Here is an 18,511-nt window from a genome sequence, read left to right on the forward strand (position 1 = left end):
TAATGATTACATACACCGAGTTATTGTTTTCATTACTTTTTCATAAAAATATTCCAAACCCAGACACTCTCCTTAAGAGTGTTTTCATTTCAGGTTGTCTGTATGAACAGTTGTTGGATATGGATATTGTATCTTTTGATGTCAAGCCTACATGTAAGACCAACAAACAATGCCAGTATAAATATTGCAGTATTTAAAAACAAAGTACCAATCTTATGTGCAACATGTTAAAACATTCCTTTGACATTATATACAGAGGTGCTCTGTGTCCTGTACATGTTGCATATGCTACACACAGCTAGCTCTAGATCAGAGAGACCCACTAACTGATGGACTGGACTCCAAGTCTGTAGCTGCAGCCATGTCCACTTCCTGTAAACATTTTATTGGTAGTTAACCAGAAGAGGGCAGCAACGGGACACTGAGGTCAAACGTGTGCAGGGGGAGAAAGCACATACTCTGTTGTTCAGCAGATTCTGAGCTCTGCAGCAATTGCTCATATGATCACATTAATTGTATGCAATTAAATGATGTTACTTTTCCCCACAAAACATATCTGATACAACAATTTCCCATCAGCAGCTCAATTATGAATATCAAAATAACCCTTTCATTATTTTTCCTGACAAAACACAGACCCCCCCCCACACACACACACAAATGACACAATGCTTTAAAGTCTAAAAATAAAATTCAAAACATTCATTCAAAAGTTTAAGATGTAATCAAGACATGATTTCATTCCAAGTAGCAGACCACAGTATGCTTTGTTCATTCTTTAAAATTTCTTTTGTTATTAAAAAATTAACAATAAAAGCAACACCGCTGTGTTGCAGCAGATGGTAAAATATCCATGTGGGGCTTTTTCCCATCTGTGCAGTGTGTGTGTGGAGCATCCATATCTTCCTTGTTTAATAAACTACACATTATATGTACATTTTTTTACCTTACCATCTGTTTTAACTCCTTTTTATTAACTAAGGGAGCAGATTATTGTCCAGTGTGAAGATTTTAAATGCAGTTTAGGTTTTTTCCAGTTATGGTTGACATATCTACTACTGACTTTTAACATATAATCAGTTCAATTTAGTGAAATTTTATACCTTTATGCAACCCTGTCCAGTTTTTTAATCTGGACAGGGTTGCGAGAGGTAAAACAGAGCATTCTGCAGTCTCTCACTCTAAAAATGCAAGTAGAGAAGGTTTCCAGCCAATAATAACTGCTTACTCCATATAGTATCAGGAACTGTCTTGACAGCCTGGCATAATTACATCAGAAAACACTGATCTAGGAACCTACAGTGATTAATGTTAAGGTCAGTGGCTCCATGTTGATAATAAACTGTCTGCTATGACCCAGGGTTAAACCAGAGCTGAATCTGAGCTATCCCGCGCTGTACCTGGCCAATGTAGAAGTCAGCATTTCTAGAAAAGTCTTGACAAACCGAGGATTGGGCATCACCCAGAGCACAGTAAAGGGCAGTCCCACCGACACTGATCACTACAGTAACCAGACAAAGCAGGAAGAGGAGCAGGCAGGAGTCGCCACCGCCGACATCTACAGAGAAACAAAACGAAGATGTTAGAAAGCGGGGCGTAAATATGTGCTTAAAATTATATAACCATACCATGCTCATAGCTGTCATCAGGAACTCTGAAGCGGACACGTCGTTTGGCAGTGGGTTTTTCAGGCTGAGGTCCTGAGCTAGCAGACACACTCACATTGTCCACACATATGCTTCGCTTCTTCAGTATGGAGACAAGGCCAGAGGCAGGGGACATCTGAGTAGCAGAAATATAACTTTATATAACACATCAGCCACATTTAACCTGTCTTTCCTCACACACTAGCTTTTACTACAACTTGTGGGAAGAATTGTCTTCATGCATCACCTCTCATGTCCACCAGGTGGCAGTACACCAAACATTAAATAGTACTCTACAGATTTGAGACTCTAAATCAATGCTGCTTCCAACATATTTACTGTCAAGAAGTACATGTTATCGCACAGGTTATGCACATTAGACCTTGCACAATCTCAGACTCAGTGTTTAGATGTTATGTGTTTTTATGTTAAAATACAGGTTACGACATCAAAAGAACTTTGGCCAAGTCATCACTACTATTGGTGGCTTATCATTACATCATGTAGGAATAATGAAGTCATCCAAAAGGGTGTGATTAATAAACTACGGACAATGCTCAGATGAATCACAATGAATATAAATAAACTGCTTATTATAGATAATCATTAACAGTCATGTTTAAATAAAAGCACCACATATACAATATGCAATTGCTTTGTATTTGACATGACAAACTAAAATTCTGGGTGAATTTCTACTCAGTTAATGGATATTCATCATAAAGTCTTCAAGTCTTTTGCCACATAGTTGTATAATTTCCAGCCAGAACAGATCCATTAACTAAGCAGAACTTCACTTTAACTCAAAAATTGTCCAGGGTATAAATCATTTTGGGCCTAACTGTATCTACACCTAAAACAAATGCAATAAAACAAAAAGCCTCTCCAAAAAAGAGGAAGCTGGGGAGATATTGTTAAAACAATATTTTCCTGGCTGCTCTCTATGCCCTAGAGCTAAAATCCAATTGGCATTCTGTTTTATCCACCAAACAAATCCATACTGGGTATCATGGTAATGGTTAGTTAATGGCATTAGGGATTCTGGAACACAGCAATGTGCTGTCCATTTTACTGGACCTAGATAGGTGGAGACAGGCAAAAAGTGGCTATCAACTGTGTACATTTCTGCCTCTATTATTAATAAGGCTATTGTTATATAACCCTAAATAGTAGACAAGACAAAATAACAAATTATATATACCGATATATAAATATAATCAATTTCATCAATGTGACATTACAAACAAGATATATGAAAACTCAGACACACTGCTCTTTCCTACTCCTCATGAATAAAGCATGACATGGTACACACCTCTACAGTGATGAGTTTTGCCATGTCGTCCAGTGTGTGAGCTTCTCGGATGATGTCAGCTTGGTCCACGTTGTACTCTTCCTCCTCCTCCCCCCTCTCTTTCATATCCTGCTCCTGCTGTTTTATATCAGGGCCTTGTGGAGCGTGTGCTTCCTGTGCAGGCAGTGTTAATGGAGTAGTTACTACCTGCATATCAATATAGAGTTGCAGACACAATAATCCATTTTGTTGCTCTATTTCCTGATGCACTGCTTTAACTGACTGTGGCTGAGGCTTGCAAAGCTTACACCAGAGAGGGAAAGCTTTTTGTTGTTGTTTTGTGGTTGTTGCCAGGAAAAATGAGCAGGTTTAGTGTAAGTGAAGCATTTTGTATCTCCAGGAACAACGCTGTATTAACAAAATGAGGAACTAAATTGTTAGCATGAGGTATGATAACCACCAGAAACAATGTGGACCTCATCAACAGAATAAACTGAATAAAACCAAATGAGTGTAACAGTAACTTGCAGATAATGCTAATTGCAGCTGTTGTTTTGATCTGTTTATCAAAAGCTATTTTGACATTTAAACCTTCTACTCATTCAAAATATGTTAGGTAGCCTAAAGTAAAATACACACCTGAGTTATTTGGCAATGCTGGGTCTCTTCATGTAGCTTGTCCTGAGCTGTAGCATCCTGGTGCAGCTGTTGTACCTCCAAATCTGCCCCACTGACCAGAGTCTCGACAGGAACAGCTTTTTGAGACAAAGGCGAATCTCGTTCCCTCTGCCTTTCTTCTTCCTCTTCTTCTCCCTCATCTTCCATCTCTAATGCTTCTGCTGCCTCCTCTACGTCTGTCTCCTCTTCTGCCTCCTCTTTCAGGGCAGAAACTAAACCTTCCTGCTGCTCTGCGGCCGTGGACTGATCCATTCCCCCAGTTGTAGAGGGGTGTAGTCCATTTCCTTTAACTGAAATGGTGTGTCCTACGTCTCCTTCTGCCTCTGCTCCCTCTCTGTCATCGCCTGGTTTGTCAGTGAGCTGAGATCCATGGAAACCGTCTGGGTCTTCCCTGCCCTCTTCTGAGATCTCAGGGAAAGTGAGCCTATCAGGCAAATTAATGGAGGGCATGACTGGACAGGAAGAGTCTTCAGGTCTCTGCTCCATCCCCTCTAAAACCCGATGGGCTAGATGGAAGAACAAAAAAAATTGTATACAAAAAAAAAATCTTTGCTATAGATTATTACACTTTGCATAATAAACTTTTCAGAGTCATAGTGGGGCCAAAAAATAAACTAAATATGGCAAGTCAGCAGTGGAAGGTAGTGAAGTAAGTGTCTCAGCATACATACTACCAGTGATTTTCATCCAATCAGATTTATGCAAAAGTTGTATTTTTTGCACAGAACATATTTGGTCTTCTACTGAAACTACTTATAGCATCAACATTTTCTACAAAATAGTACTGACAGGGGTTAGTTTGTCAGTTGCCGTCTCTTTTTACAACTGTGATACCCCAAAACTACTGGGCCCCTATACCTCTCTGTGGTTGAAACACACACATGCAGACAGTATGAATAGAATAGAATAGAATAGAATAGAATAGAATAGAATAGAATAGAATAGAATAGAAACTACCATGTACCTACCCCACTACCTTTGCATGTAAAATATGTGCCATGGCTCAATAAAGGTTGAGAAACACTGCTTCAGCCTACTAACTGCAAACAGCATACAAATTACACTCTAAACTACTCAGTTTACACTCACCTAAGGAACATGAAAGCAGTTCTTCAATGTGAGGTCTCAAAATGTCCAGAGATTTATCCTACATACACAAACACACAAACATCAACATAAATGATAACATTTTGAAACACACTACTACAAATATACTAAACAACAGCCATGTGTCAACACTGTTGTCATCTATCTCAAATGTCTTACCTCAGCATCTCTTCTCCGTGGCCTATAAACAGAAGAAGGAAAGAGAGAGGGAGTGAGTGAGATGGTGGAAAGTATTGAAGGTCTGCTCCTGGTTTTAGTAAATGAAGACGCAAAAGATGTGTGACCCTTTTCTACTCTCCCAATCTAATATTAGCCTGAATACATTTCCCTGGCTATTACAGTGTCTGCGTGAGTGACACTGTGTGTGTGCGTGCAAAGTGAAACCTTAGCAGTGTGATGTCTCAAATGTCTGAAAGTGTGCAACAGCAGCTAAGGGCCATATGTTTAAACCATCTCAGCAGTACACACACACAGCAAGATACATGCTCCCAGTTATACAAACAAACACACACACAACCTGACATGAGTGTAATTTTACAAAAAATGTGCAGGTGTGCATAGTGTGAAAGGGGCGCATGCCTGGACTTCCAAGTAAATGCTAAATGTGTGTAGACTGGCTCAAAATGTAAAATTCCCATGTCCACTACCTCTACCATGTGCTAATATACATCCTTTGTCGTTGTTCCATTGATCAGCGATGTATAACCCCCCAACACCCTTTGTAGTATTATCACAAATTGTCTGGAGACTATCCCCTTTCCCCTAGTGATTGAGATGTAGATCCCACTTCCTCTGTCTGTTGTTAACTCTCTCCCCCTCATCCTGCCCTTGTAAGATGTCTTCCTGACCCCTACCAGTGCTAACCACTGCACCACCACACCCCAGTCAGACTAACAACAACACAATAAATAAGCATTTTCCCAAAATACTCCCTGAAACTATTTTTAGGTCAATTTAGAGCTAAAAATCATGTAAAGCAGAAATTGCAGGCTACTGTATTCTCATGTATTACACACATACTGACCAACAGTGAGTCTGGCAAATGTGTTTAAGTGTGTCCAGATGTCGGGTTGCCAGGTCAGAACACGATCTTGTACAGTGACTCTCTAAAACACAAAAACACAAAGAAAATTGTAGTTCTGGTTCGAACAATGTGGCTTATAACATGAAAATAGACTGTAAGCTGAGCTGTCGATCCCCTTTGAGTGATCCGAATTTCTTCTATGAAGAAAACCTCTTTAATAGGCTTAAACATGAAGCAAGGTGCACACATATTTTACACCACAGCATATAAATAGTTGCTAAGTAGCATAGCCTGTCTTTAAATATGGCAAACTGTTGTAAACTCTGCTACAAGTTGAGACAACAGCCACTGCCTCTTTCTAGCAGGGATACCTGCAGGCTGTGAGTCTCAACCAACAGCAGAGGGAGGTGGATGAAATGACTGAGCTCTACCTCCTAAGAACATCTCAACATAATCCCTCAAGATACGCTGGGACCTCAAAATTACAAATATTCCTGCATATTTGTGAATGTGTATGTTTTGCCTTACCCCACTGCTCCTGAAGGGTATCCAGGTTGTCCAAAACTCTCTGGTGATAGAGCCTCTCTAGTTGGATGCACCATAATGCACGCTGGTCTAAACATCACAGGTTAAGAAATGCATGAATGAACAAACACATTCGGTACAGTTTGTTTTAAAGGAACTGTTTAACTCTTTTCTTGTCATGAAACAAAAAACTGGGAGACAAAGAGGGACAATGTGAAGAGGAGAGGACGGCCAAAGGAAACAGAGGAGGAACAGGGCACCAGGATGCAGACTCATGTTTATGGATATGAGCAGCCAAAACACAATCCTTCTTTGATATGGCTCAATGCTCTCTCTCACTCTAACCAATCCTCTACACATGCATGACATAGCTAAGCAAGCTTTCCCTTCTCTTTGGCTGGTGCATTTCTTCCCTCCCACTGTCACTTCCCTCTAATTAAACCTCTATTTCTATCTTCTTCTTTGCTTTTTATGCTTCTTCGTCCACTCTTCTCTCTCTCTGTTTTGTACCTTGTCTTCACTGAGTGTATGTGTGCCATTGGATTTGTAGGAGTCTTTACTTCAATATGCATTCATATTGTGTGTGTAGTCTGTACAAAATCCTCAATTCTGTTTAGAACCAGAGGTCTGAGGTCTTCACGAAAAGATAAAAAGTAACAATAAACATAAAAGCATTTATCAACAAAACAAAATGTTTATTTAATTAGCATTTACTATTACATAGGGAAAAACTATGAGTCAGAATAACATAATAAAACAACCGATTGAATTGAGTCTTTATCATCATTTCTATACCACTTACTTCATCGTTCCCTTTATCTGACTATGTACTGTTTTGGCAACACAATGCCGTTTTCTGTCCTGCCATGTCAAGCAATTGGTGTTTTAATCTGGGTATCCATCTTTCTGTCTGTCTCTGGGCTTTTTGTAACTCGGGTACGAACACACATCTCTTCCTCTTTCACAGTACTTTACATTCTATCTACTATTTGTTTTACTTTTGTCTTTCTTTTTTATGTCTTGTTTTGTACTTGTCTATTCTACCGCTCTTATTTAAAAATATACACTACAACTATGAAATAGGCAATAAGGCATCCACTGTGTAATAGTGGTGGTGAGCAAAGAAAATGCAACAGTTGCACAGAAAAGCAGTCTTTGCACAAATTTAAATAAGCTATCCACCACAGAGCAACAAGGATACAATCTTCATGAAGGACAAAGGCCTCAGCAATCTGCAAAGAGAAAGAGAGATTACACCTCTAAATACAGTGCATGTGTGCTTTATCTCATCAGCTGTCAAAGAAGTACTCCATAGGGGTTTAAAACCAGACTGAAACTAATCCTTATGTAAAAGTGGTTCCACAACATGGCACAAGATCAGTCCATTATAAAGTATAACAAGTAGAGAATACATCAATATAGTGGCTTAACACTGTAAAAGGCTGAAAAAGAGAGTTTTTAAATAGAGTAACTGTGGAGCTAGTGCTGCAATATGTTCTATAATCATTAACTATGGCTGAAGAAAACACAATGCAGCAGGTAAGCTTTTACTATACATACAATTTATGGAAAGACAGTGTGAAAATACAGTGAGGACCAGTGAGAGTGAAAAGACATCCAGCAAGAAAGAGAAATGAGAAAGTATGCCAGAAACACTACCTCTTTTCAGCAAGTGCCGCTTTCATGTTGTTCAGTTCATCACAGAACAAGACAAGTGTGTGTGTGTGAGAGAGAGAGAGGGAGGGAGGAGAGAGGAGGGAATGGAAAGACTCTCGCATTTTTAATGAAGTGAGGGGTGGTGACTGAATGGCCTTCCTAGGTAGCTGTAATGACGGTTAAGACTTGGAGGGTTTAAAGCTGATTTTAGCTGCTTGAGTTGATTACAGCTGCACATCTATTAAACCATAGAAAATGTATTATACACCAAAAATACATTCCTATTTAAGTCTATTTAGCTACTTTACACAGATATCAAAAATGTGTTATGAAGACGCATTCATTTAATACAATTCAGCAGTCACTGTGAATAATTAATAGTTTTTTTTCCAGATAACTGTACGCTAACCTTAAACATAGAAAGAACATTTTTCCACCCACACTGAAAGCACCACATTGTAGGAAGAAATATTATATTATATTATATTATATTATATTATATTATATTATATTATATTATATTATATTATATTATATTATATTATATTATATTATATTATATTATATTAAAAAAACTCAAATGTATATAGTTATTCGTTATATTATTTACTACAGCATTTAAACAAAATCTTTGTGGGAAATGTGTCAGAAATTGCCTCAGAAATTGCACAGTCTTCTTGTTCTTTTCCCCTCACATACACACCTTGCCTGGAAGTAAGCATAGGTCAGGTGTGCCCAGTGGAGGGATTTATAAATCAAACTGACAGGAATAATTACACACCCCATAACACACATGTTCAGTCATGCAGGTCTCTGTGTGTGTGTTAAACAAATACAGAAAACTGAGGGTGCATGGTTTTTTCATGCCGTCTCCAAGTGGCATTGGTGCGTACCTAATGCTTGATTCTCTCTATTTTGTACATGTGTTGAAGATAAAGACACCCATGCCTTAGGGTACAAAGTGCCAGTCTGATTATGAGGTTGAGTGGGTATCAGTGATTTGATAACTAATGTGAAAACAAGAGTCAATAAAATTTTGAATGACAGAAAGACAGCAAGACGTTGTGGTAATAACATATGTCAAATACAAGACACAGTTTACCTGATGAAGGTACTGTGGAAGGCGAATGTCATCTCCTTTCTGTGCTAACTGCCCAAGGGAATCCAGCAGGGCAGGCTTTGGAATAGGCCCCGTGGTGCAGGTGTTGACTGAGGAACAAGTGATCACTGGAGTGGAGGTAATGTGTTCCCAATTTGAAGATATAGAGCTTGCAATGGATTCTGTACTGGTAGTTGTGGGTCCTGCCGTGAACATAAAGGATTCCGTTATGGCACACTCAGGATTGTTGAGTGTGGTTAATGCAGTTAATGCAGCTGCTGTGGTAGGTACAGCATATGAACTAGCTGACTCTCCAGCACATGTAGGCCAACAGATGAAGGCAGGATCTGTGGATGAGGTAAGATGTTCTGTAGTGGAGTTTGTAGTTTTTGCAATCCTGTCAGTACTTTCTGCAATACATGTAGGCCCAGTTGGGCTGGTAGGCCATGTGCTTGAGGTTATAGTTTGTGAAGTAGAATCAATAGGCCCCACGGTGAAGTTTGGTCCATGTGTGCAGTTAATGGACCCTGTGGTGGAGGCACCTAATCCAGTGTTGGAGAAATCAGTGTCCACGTCAGCATCACTCTGGCTCAGTACAACTGCACCGATGGGATATACGGAGTCTGGACTGGGCACTGGAATGACAGGGGATGTAGGCTCTGGACTGGTCCCAGGGCTAGGTGGATATGGGGCCTCCAAAAGACTGCCTATAGAGGGGAAGAAAGACAGCAGCAAACAGAAAACATTAGCAATGAGTAGGGCTCCACAAATACTCCATTGCACTGTACACACAGATCAAATTCATTTGAACTAGGCGCTACTTTCCAGTACATTAACTATTATCACTACATGCCTAATGATTAAATATTATTCCATGATTTAGGATATCAGGATCAACATGGCTGTGTTATTTCATGTCATTATGCTATGGTTGGTGCTGCTTCCAACCGGTCCTGAGGCACAGAGTACGTGTACAACTATTAATATGGGAATTAGTGTTAATCATTCAGTGAACTTTTGAGCTTTAAGCTGATTTGGTTTTGTTTTGACAGTTTACCATGTCTGAGTAGTACCACAGAGTTTGAGTATATGTATGTTATGTAGCTCTACAGTTTTATTTCCCTCTTTTCTTAATTATTCTACAAACAGCTAACCTCGACTTGATTTTATTTTTGCAGACCTACTGCTGCCATTTAGTCATGTGATCATAATGACATCATCATCCCGTCAGTCTGACCTCAATCCAATACACTGACTACTCAAAGTACACAAGAGTGAGTAAGCAAGACCCTGAGCTGAGAATTTAGGACACTGATGCTAAAAGTGAAAAGAAGGGCAGAGTAATAAATATTCTACTATTTAAATCTTCATGGAGGCTACCATAAACAAAGATGCAATGGTAAACTTAATGTGAGTTTCTGATAACTAACAGACCTCAAACAGACAGCTTACAGGGTCAGAGATTTTTGATGTGAACATGTGGGCATGTACAGTACACAAGTAACCTACCAGTTTCTGAATATGAGGAATCAGTCATGGGAGTGCCTGGAGACTGGCAGCGAATTACACAACTTGACTCCTCTGATTCTTCCTCCATGACTTCATCAACATCTTCTTCCTCATCTTTTTCTGAACTTCTTTCCTCATAGCTCTCCTTCCCCTGTTCCACCTTATCTTCCTTGCCATTGTTGTTGAGAGAGGATTTTTGGACGAGGCCACACCTTCCTCCCTCCTCATTTTTTGAAGAAGGGAGTCTCTGAGTCTGAGCTAGCGTGTTTGTCTGGTTGAGGTTTCGAGTTTGAGCAGTGAGAGCTTCAGGGTTGGGTAGGTTGTCACAGAGTTCCACCCCACACACGTGCACCTGTGACATTACCCTGCCCTCCCTCTCAAACTGACCTGAAGACAAAAGACAAAATCATTAGATAAAAATAGAATAAAAGGACAAGGAACACAACTCAAAACAACCTCCTTTCACATTCATGTTTTTAAGACTGCTGTACTTGTTGAGTGTACATTATGTGTATTATGTGCTTCTGGAAAAATGGAAACATTTACTACCATGATCCATCAGGCTCCACCCAAGCAACGTTTGATCTATCAGCTTGATGGTCAGTGCCGCCTGTCAGACAAGTCCTTCTTCAAGCCTGCAGCGATAAGAGTAATGAGACAACAGAAGGTATGAGAGACACTGACACAGCTGAACACTGCTCTTGACAGTGACAGTGAGAAAGGGAAAAAAACAAGTTTAGCATCATTCCCAAGTTGTCAAATAAACCCTCAGGCTTAAAGGAATAATAATTGCCAAAAAAAAATATATCTAGAGCAGCCACATTGCAGGTCTTTGCAGAGCAGTTAGGTCCCAGTTTACGTCCATGTTTGTCCAAACTAGAAGTTGTCCATTGATATGTATGATTCCAGTGACAAGCTGTCTTTAGAGACTGCATTCACACCCATCTAAAGAGGTTTGATAGAGAACTTAAGAGTCACATGATGCAACTATAATCTCTTGAAATTCAATATCAGCAGTTATGGTGGAACAGGGGGGTTTGATTCCTACATACAAGTAGTTGTACTGTAGTTAAATACATGGTGACAGTTAGACAGAAAGTTAACTGCTGAAACGTAAACCTGACAATGCCTTGTAAAAACTCTTAAGGCACAGTGAATATAATAATCTTTCCAAACAAGATTTATTGCAATGCTGTAGCACTGGATTAGATTAAACAGGTGTACAGGTGTGCAGTGTGTATCGGCATTGTGCAATCATAGGACATTAATTTTATTGTCTTATTGGGGGCATTCATTGAAAACATCTAGTAGAGACAGACAGGAAATGTGAGGAAAGAGAGCAGGACACTGGCAGACTGGGAGCTGACCTGCTGAGGGCATTTTCATTTTTGGGCCCTGGGTCACTTATACTACTCACTTTTACAACTTTCACCGCAGACATTAAATCCTTAGGCTGTCACATGTATGACTATGTCCAACACCAACAGTGATTTAACATGAAAAATAAATGTTCTTCATTTTGGTGATATTTTGGCTCCCTACAATAGTAAAGTACAATACTTCTACTTCTTTTATAAAACTAACTCTTTATTCGAGATACAAACAGAAGACTGCATAGAATAAACAACAGTTTTTTACAGTCCAATAATAACTCAGGGCTCTGAACATCCCTCTGGAGGAAGACCAGTCCCACACCGTGACAAACAACTGTGGCACTGAGGCTTACGCAACAACAATCCCTATATTGCATAAACAGCAGTAACAGTACCTGTCATAGATGTCTCTTTTTCTTTCTATATATTTTTTTCCATCAACATCTTTTAATGCCCTTTTTCCACTGAGCCATCTGTCCACACAACCATCCACCCTCCCCTCTTTTTGTCTGCCCCCTACTCCACAGGGTACCATAAATATAATGAATGAATAATGAAACAAGAAGAAGGGACACATGGAGAACCGAATTCAGCCAAAGGACAATCAGAAAGGTGAGAAAGGAAACAGCCCCTGACCAGGAGGAGGCCACTGCGAGGACTTGAGAGCATGGAGTCTGTGCTTGAGACAGAGAGCAGAGCTACAGACTGGAACCTCGCCGAAAAGGCATCAAATAAACAGACATTTGTAGACAAACCACAGGGCAGACAGCCAGGTTCAGTTAACCTACAGGCGTTAACTACCCATATAATCAGTAACAAAAGAGACGTAAACATTTGCAGTATTTGCACGTAGTCATTCAAGTAATTGTTTGTTAGTCTTTCGGTTCAGGTTAGCCAGCCGTTACACAATGAGTTGTTTGAAACTAGAGAAACCTAAATTATCTCCAAGATAAAAGTCTGACTTCGCGTTACGTCTATAAATATTATTAGATAATGTTAGCTCGTGTTACTAACCCACCTACAGCAGCAGTGTCTGTGGAAGCATACAGACTGTCACTTCCCCATAGAGGCATTGTTTTCGTAAAAGTTATCTCGTCGGAATACCTTTTCTTTGACCCAGCGTTAGCTTGGTTTAGGTACATGCTAGCTCACGATAACTGTATATTAGCCTTTTAGCCTATATTATAATCGTTTTGATACGATGTTGACATAACGTTACGCTTCTCGCCCGTTGTATTGTTACACCTAAATATTCCGAGAAAACGTACGAGAAGAGATAATAACCAGCCAATTCATGCGACAGCTTTTACTGTCCATATGTAACGCGGAGGTGACAGATCAGTTTTCTTTAACGGTAATGTATGTTGCTTTAAAGCTAACGTAGGCTAACGAGTATAGTAGACACATCTGGCCACGCCGCAGATAACCTTTGAAATACACGCCAGCATTTGCATTACATAAATGCACTAGCTCAACAATGACTGCCCCTTTTTATAACCTCTACAAAACTAAAGCATAAAATGATACTTACGTCTGATAAGCCTGGCTGAATGGTACAGACTCGAACATCAGACACCTTGCTGGAGATGTTGTGGTAGAAAACTGTAAATGTCACCCGCAGACAGCCAGGGGTCGTTGTCACTGCTGCTGTCATCAGGCCTGTGCTGTGTGCTGCAGAAAAAAAGGTGCACTGGCGCCATCTTCTGTTTCTTTCTGGTACGTCTGCTTATTTCTTCTTTTGTGGTGTTTTATAAGCGTAAACCTTGGCGCCATCTTCTGGAGCACGACGGCTCTTACAGCGTCTGTTCTTGTTTCCATACCTGTTTATACTGATCAGTTTTACAGTGCAAGTACAATCTTACAACTGAAAAGTTCTGCTTTTATTTTGAGTGCAAGTGATCAATAACGATGTAGCTTTTATAAACTTCAGGCCACACTGCACTGCAGTCTGCAGACTCCTCCAAACATGGCCTGAGACACTAATCATCAGTGAGTCAACAAATCTAACAAGTTGCCTTTACTGTAACACACTGATTAATGAACTGCATTTAGGTAGAAATGCAATATTGTTTTACATGTAATACATTCAACCAGATTTCATGGAAAAACTCACTCAAAACGAGTATTTAAACTGTTATCGGGAAAGCAAAACAATATAGTCTGACACACCCTCACTCTTCAAAATAGTAGCTACTGTAGCAGCCCTAAAATAATTTCCTCCCTAAATTACAAGTGAAAATTCTGATTTAATAATCTGTAGAGAAATTGAATATACAATTTACACATTTCATAGCATGAAGTTAAACACAGAGAAGCTCATGCACTCAAAACAAACATATAAAAATATACAGAAAAGGCTTCGTTTCCTCACCTACATTATGCAGTACAAGACATGTCACAATGTACTGCAATAACAAAATAAAACGTGTACCAGCTGACACTGAAGACAATATATGTGCATTTTAGCATTGTAACATATGAATGAAGCATCTGCTCTTATAAATGTGATGGTGTTGAATGTAGTTATTTTCCTCTATTCAACTAATAACACCACATTAGAGTTTGTTACAAACTGTTAAATTTTTCATATGTTCATTTCATGGATGATTTACCTGATAGCATTTGTTTCTGTATGTATCTATTCTTGCTTTGTACATTATTCTTAAATTAAATCATCAGTATATTAACACATTTGTACATATCTTTTGTGTTTCAATTATGTCAGTCTATATATGTGACCTATTAGTCTCCATTTTAGCTCCACCCCTGTCTTTCTCTGTTCTCCATGATCTCTTCATAAAGCCAGCTGTGTGTGAACTCCTGGCTCTTGTCCATCAGCTGGAAGAGTTGAAGATACTCTTCTGGAAAAACATGTCCTGTCAGAATGTCTTCTGGCATGTCCATCTCTGCTAACAGCTTACTTCCACTATCTGGTGACCACAGACTGGAGAAGAAACAATAAGAACACACTGAGTCGTCCACCAGCAGCATTTTTTGATACAACATTTGATGAGTATTAGCTGCAGGCCTGTCATCATCTTTTTGTTTGCATTACTTACTTGAGTTTATCAAGAAGCTTGAACTTCCTCTTTGCCAAACACTGTTTGACCATCATCATCATAACTGAAGCGTTTGAGGGAGTGAGGCCCGCTGAGAAGAGATCTTCCCGTGGACGCAGGCGCACCAGGCACAGGTGATTATTAGGAAGCTGGCAGGAGAATGAAGGAAGATGTTAATAAAAACAGTCAATACATGGTCATTTTACAGTCTTGTTATTGGAACATGCTCTTTCTTACTATGCCCTTCTGGCTTGGTGCGCCACGCTTCGAAGACGCTACAAATGATTCCCACGGCTCCTGCACAGACAGATAAAGAAGTGGTTGACAACTACACAACTCTGAAGGCTGTTCCATACTTCGCGAGACAGAGAACAGAGAACAGAGAACTCGCTCCATGGGTGGTAAGAGATTAAAAAAAAAAAGTTCTTTTCGGCACGGAGGTACCATACTCCGTGAGACGTGTGTGTGCAGAACTCCTCATACGGCCCTCCTACACAGCGCACCTCACACACAAAAGCTTGACAATGCGATTGTATTGTAAATTGTGAGCACAGCCGTGGTTACCTGGCCTAACGAGCTGATAATGTTCAGGGAAGAGGGTGCACAGCATGACAATAGATAGAAGATCAGTGTAGCTGACTGTAGCAGACCTATGGTCTGTGAGTTTAATTCTGTGAACGTGTGGATGACTGTCTGCAATAATACATCCCGTCTCCCGGTGTTTAATGTGCGCAAGCCACTGTAACGCCGTGATCAATACTGGGATTAGTTTTTATCGCCACCTTTTGGACACACACTCCTCTGTGCGCCGTGTTTCTCCTTCTGACCAATCACAGCATGGTTGACGCACAGCCTTGAGAGAAAAAGTTCTGCCCGGACCCTGTGCACGAGATCGCTGCACAAAGGGCGGTGCGAGAAAAAAAATGACTTCATTTTGTGGGCGTAACGTCTGCAGGGGGGAGGGAGTTCTCTGTTCTCGCGGAGTATGGATCCAGCTTTAGCTTTCACTTGACATGAAACTGCTGTTATTAAAACCAACACTGCTTTTGTTGTTGTTTTTTTATGTAAAAAGCTGTTGAAAATGTCATACCGCCTTACATCTTCACACCCTTTTTTCATACTATACCTTGTGCAGTAGTTCAATATCGCAGGCCATCTGCCAAAGGACACTGCATGGTCTGTAATGCCTCATTTCTCCAGGGCGCGACACCAGTTTCTGACAGAAACAGAATTGTGGTAAATCAACACAACAATCAAAAGAGTATCTGATACACCAAAGATTCATCTCCCTTAGCATTACTAGTGGTTGTTTTGTGATCATGTATATAGCACTACAGCTCTGTGAACACATTAACCCAGAGAAGCATTTCTGGACAGGTTAGAAGACTTGTTCTTTTACCAGGTATTCACTCTCGCAAATGAAGAGGTTGAGCTCTATTCTTCCATATCTGTAGATGGACATCCGTTCAAACAAAGTATAAATCAGCTTCAGCAACGTGCCGCGGTTATTACGTTGGGGGAGGATTCCCACCACCTTTACTGGGATGTCTAGAAAAAGACACACATAAATACATTACTACAACATATTTAAAAAAAGTCAAGTACAGTGTTTATGCACAGGATTTGTTCAGTGACGTGTGTGCGCTTATTGATTACACTAATGTAATGTCACTTTCGAGGGTTTAATTGTTTGAAATCTAATTGCATTGTAAAATGTTCCAAGTTTATACTATATGTCAAGGTTTAATTTAGGGTTTTGATCAAACGTGCTGCATAAGAAAGACGAGCTTTGCTTTGCTGCCCTACTCAAGTGTGTTTCTCACCATCAGTCCAGGCAGCTTCTGATATTCCCAGGTCAGTGAAGAGTTTATCAGAAAACATCGCAGGGGGTTTCACAATGCCAGTGCCCATGGGGTCAAGTTTAAAAAAATCACAGTGAACCACCTCCAGTTGACCATCGAGACAGCTCTCTAGCTCCTACAACACCAAAATGTATTTGAACAGATGGGTTACATTCTGTATATTGACACAAAAAGTTGTTTGATGCACAGAGATGTTTACATTACCTGTAGATCCTGCAGAAATGTCCCATTACCCTCAAGAGCTACAACTCTGTGAGCGCCAGCATTCAGTAGTGACCTCGTCAACACCCCAGGACCTAACAAAGACAAACATGTTTTAATATAGATATATGTGTTCTGTATAATAAACACAATATACACTTTACAAATACATACCAGGGTTACAATCAAATATAACTGTTTTTGTATCCTGAAGATCGGGTCCTAGAAGCTGTGTGACAAGATTAGCCAAGTCTGGATCCACTATAAAGTGTCTCGCTGTTTTACAGGCCTGAGCACGGCGTGCATTCTCTTCTACCTTCCCAAGATCTAGGAAGTCACGTCGACACAATGATCGACTTTGGCCCTGTAGAAAAACATAAATACAAACATACATACATCACATACAAAGAATGTGATCACAATCAACAATACTGTGAACAAAACACTTAACATGAGTTTTGAAAACACTCCAGCTTTGGTATCTGTAAATTTTAGTTTGCAATTGTTAAAGTGAATAAGAAGGCCTACCTGTACAGCGACCGCAGACAGGTTTCTCTGTATAAGTGCAGATGAAGAGGATGTCTTCTCTGCACGGACCTGCTGAGAGGCTGGACCCAGTGCGGGCCGGCCAGGTCCTACAGAGAGAGTGTCCAAGCTATAGGCTCTTCTATGAGGCAAAGGAGCCCCAGGAACACAGAGGCCAGAGGGACCTGCAGGGGCCAACACTGCCCTGCGCAAACAGGATCTGCTTCTGATAGTCTGGCAGCAGGCAGAGCGCATCAGCTCCACCACTCTGCAAATCTGGGTGGACATGGTGGACTGGTGAATATACAGCAACAAAAGAGGAAGAGGGGTGGCGATTTTGGGACCTCTTTAAGAGGTCACTGCCTAGAGGAGAGAGGAAAGCAAAAGAATGAGAAAAATTATTATCACTGTACATCATTGAATTATTGTTAACACAGTAACAAATTAAATTAATTAAACTTAAATCTCATTACTTTCAGGTAATGATTGCATGGTTATTATACTTCTATACACTCCTATAAATCAGTACCACACTAATGTGTCAACAGCCCGTTCTATGGCTATGTGCACGTGTGTGGAGGGCATGAGTTTTTAACAGTCGCTGTCTATGTAAATGGACCTCCATGAAAACTAACAGAAAATAATTTCTACAAAACGAACAAAGTTGAATGGTTCACACAAAGCTGGCTTTGAATATCATAATATCAAAGTTGCTAGCGTACTGGCTAGCAGTGCGTTTGGTTAGCCAAAGACCTCACACAAAACAATAATTTCATCACAAAACAAAACATACCTCACTGCATAGTTTCTTAAAATTACAAATTTGACGAAGTTTGCGCTTTGAAGCTGGTAGTTGTCTGTTGTCTGCGCGCAGGTAAAACTGCGTGACATTGAGGCGACAGCATCCTGACCCTCCGAGCGTTTTGCAATTCTCGTGGTGTAGCAGACGCGTC

The 18,511-nt window shown here is 40.2% G+C and overlaps 2 protein-coding genes across 3 annotated transcripts; both read right to left on the reverse strand.

Annotated features, from left to right (window-relative positions):
* Nucleotides 1–13,555, reverse strand: cnsta (consortin, connexin sorting protein a). 2 transcript variants are annotated; one of them, XM_028402165.1, is made up of 13 exons: nucleotides 13,443–13,555; nucleotides 11,088–11,173; nucleotides 10,539–10,925; nucleotides 9,033–9,736; nucleotides 7,476–7,506; nucleotides 6,278–6,364; nucleotides 5,750–5,831; nucleotides 4,885–4,906; nucleotides 4,708–4,765; nucleotides 3,580–4,124; nucleotides 2,962–3,114; nucleotides 1,629–1,782; nucleotides 1–1,558 (listed from the first exon to the last, which is right to left on the reverse strand). In XM_028402165.1, the coding sequence occupies exons 2-13, from the start codon at nucleotides 11,095–11,097 to the stop codon at nucleotides 1,350–1,352; spliced, it is 2,442 nt and encodes an 813-aa protein (XP_028257966.1). In that variant the 5' UTR covers nucleotides 11,098–11,173; nucleotides 13,443–13,555; the 3' UTR covers nucleotides 1–1,349. The 2 variants fall into 2 exon arrangements, with proteins under 2 accessions (XP_028257966.1, XP_028257965.1); XM_028402164.1 differs by having other exon boundaries at nucleotides 2,962–3,147.
* Nucleotides 13,556–13,905: 350 nt separating this feature from the next.
* tfb2m (transcription factor B2, mitochondrial) lies at nucleotides 13,906–18,489 on the reverse strand. Its single transcript, XM_028401838.1, has 10 exons — nucleotides 18,352–18,489; nucleotides 17,562–17,921; nucleotides 17,208–17,397; nucleotides 17,037–17,128; nucleotides 16,794–16,947; nucleotides 16,370–16,518; nucleotides 16,097–16,186; nucleotides 15,208–15,267; nucleotides 14,971–15,119; nucleotides 13,906–14,855 (listed from the first exon to the last, which is right to left on the reverse strand). The coding sequence occupies exons 2-10, from the start codon at nucleotides 17,844–17,846 to the stop codon at nucleotides 14,666–14,668; spliced, it is 1,359 nt and encodes a 452-aa protein (XP_028257639.1). The 5' UTR covers nucleotides 17,847–17,921; nucleotides 18,352–18,489; the 3' UTR covers nucleotides 13,906–14,665.
* Nucleotides 18,490–18,511: the final 22 nt, after the last annotated feature.

Source organism: Parambassis ranga, chromosome 3 (assembly GCF_900634625.1).
Source record: "Parambassis ranga chromosome 3, fParRan2.1, whole genome shotgun sequence".
NCBI classification, from domain to species: domain Eukaryota; kingdom Metazoa; phylum Chordata; class Actinopteri; family Ambassidae; genus Parambassis; species Parambassis ranga.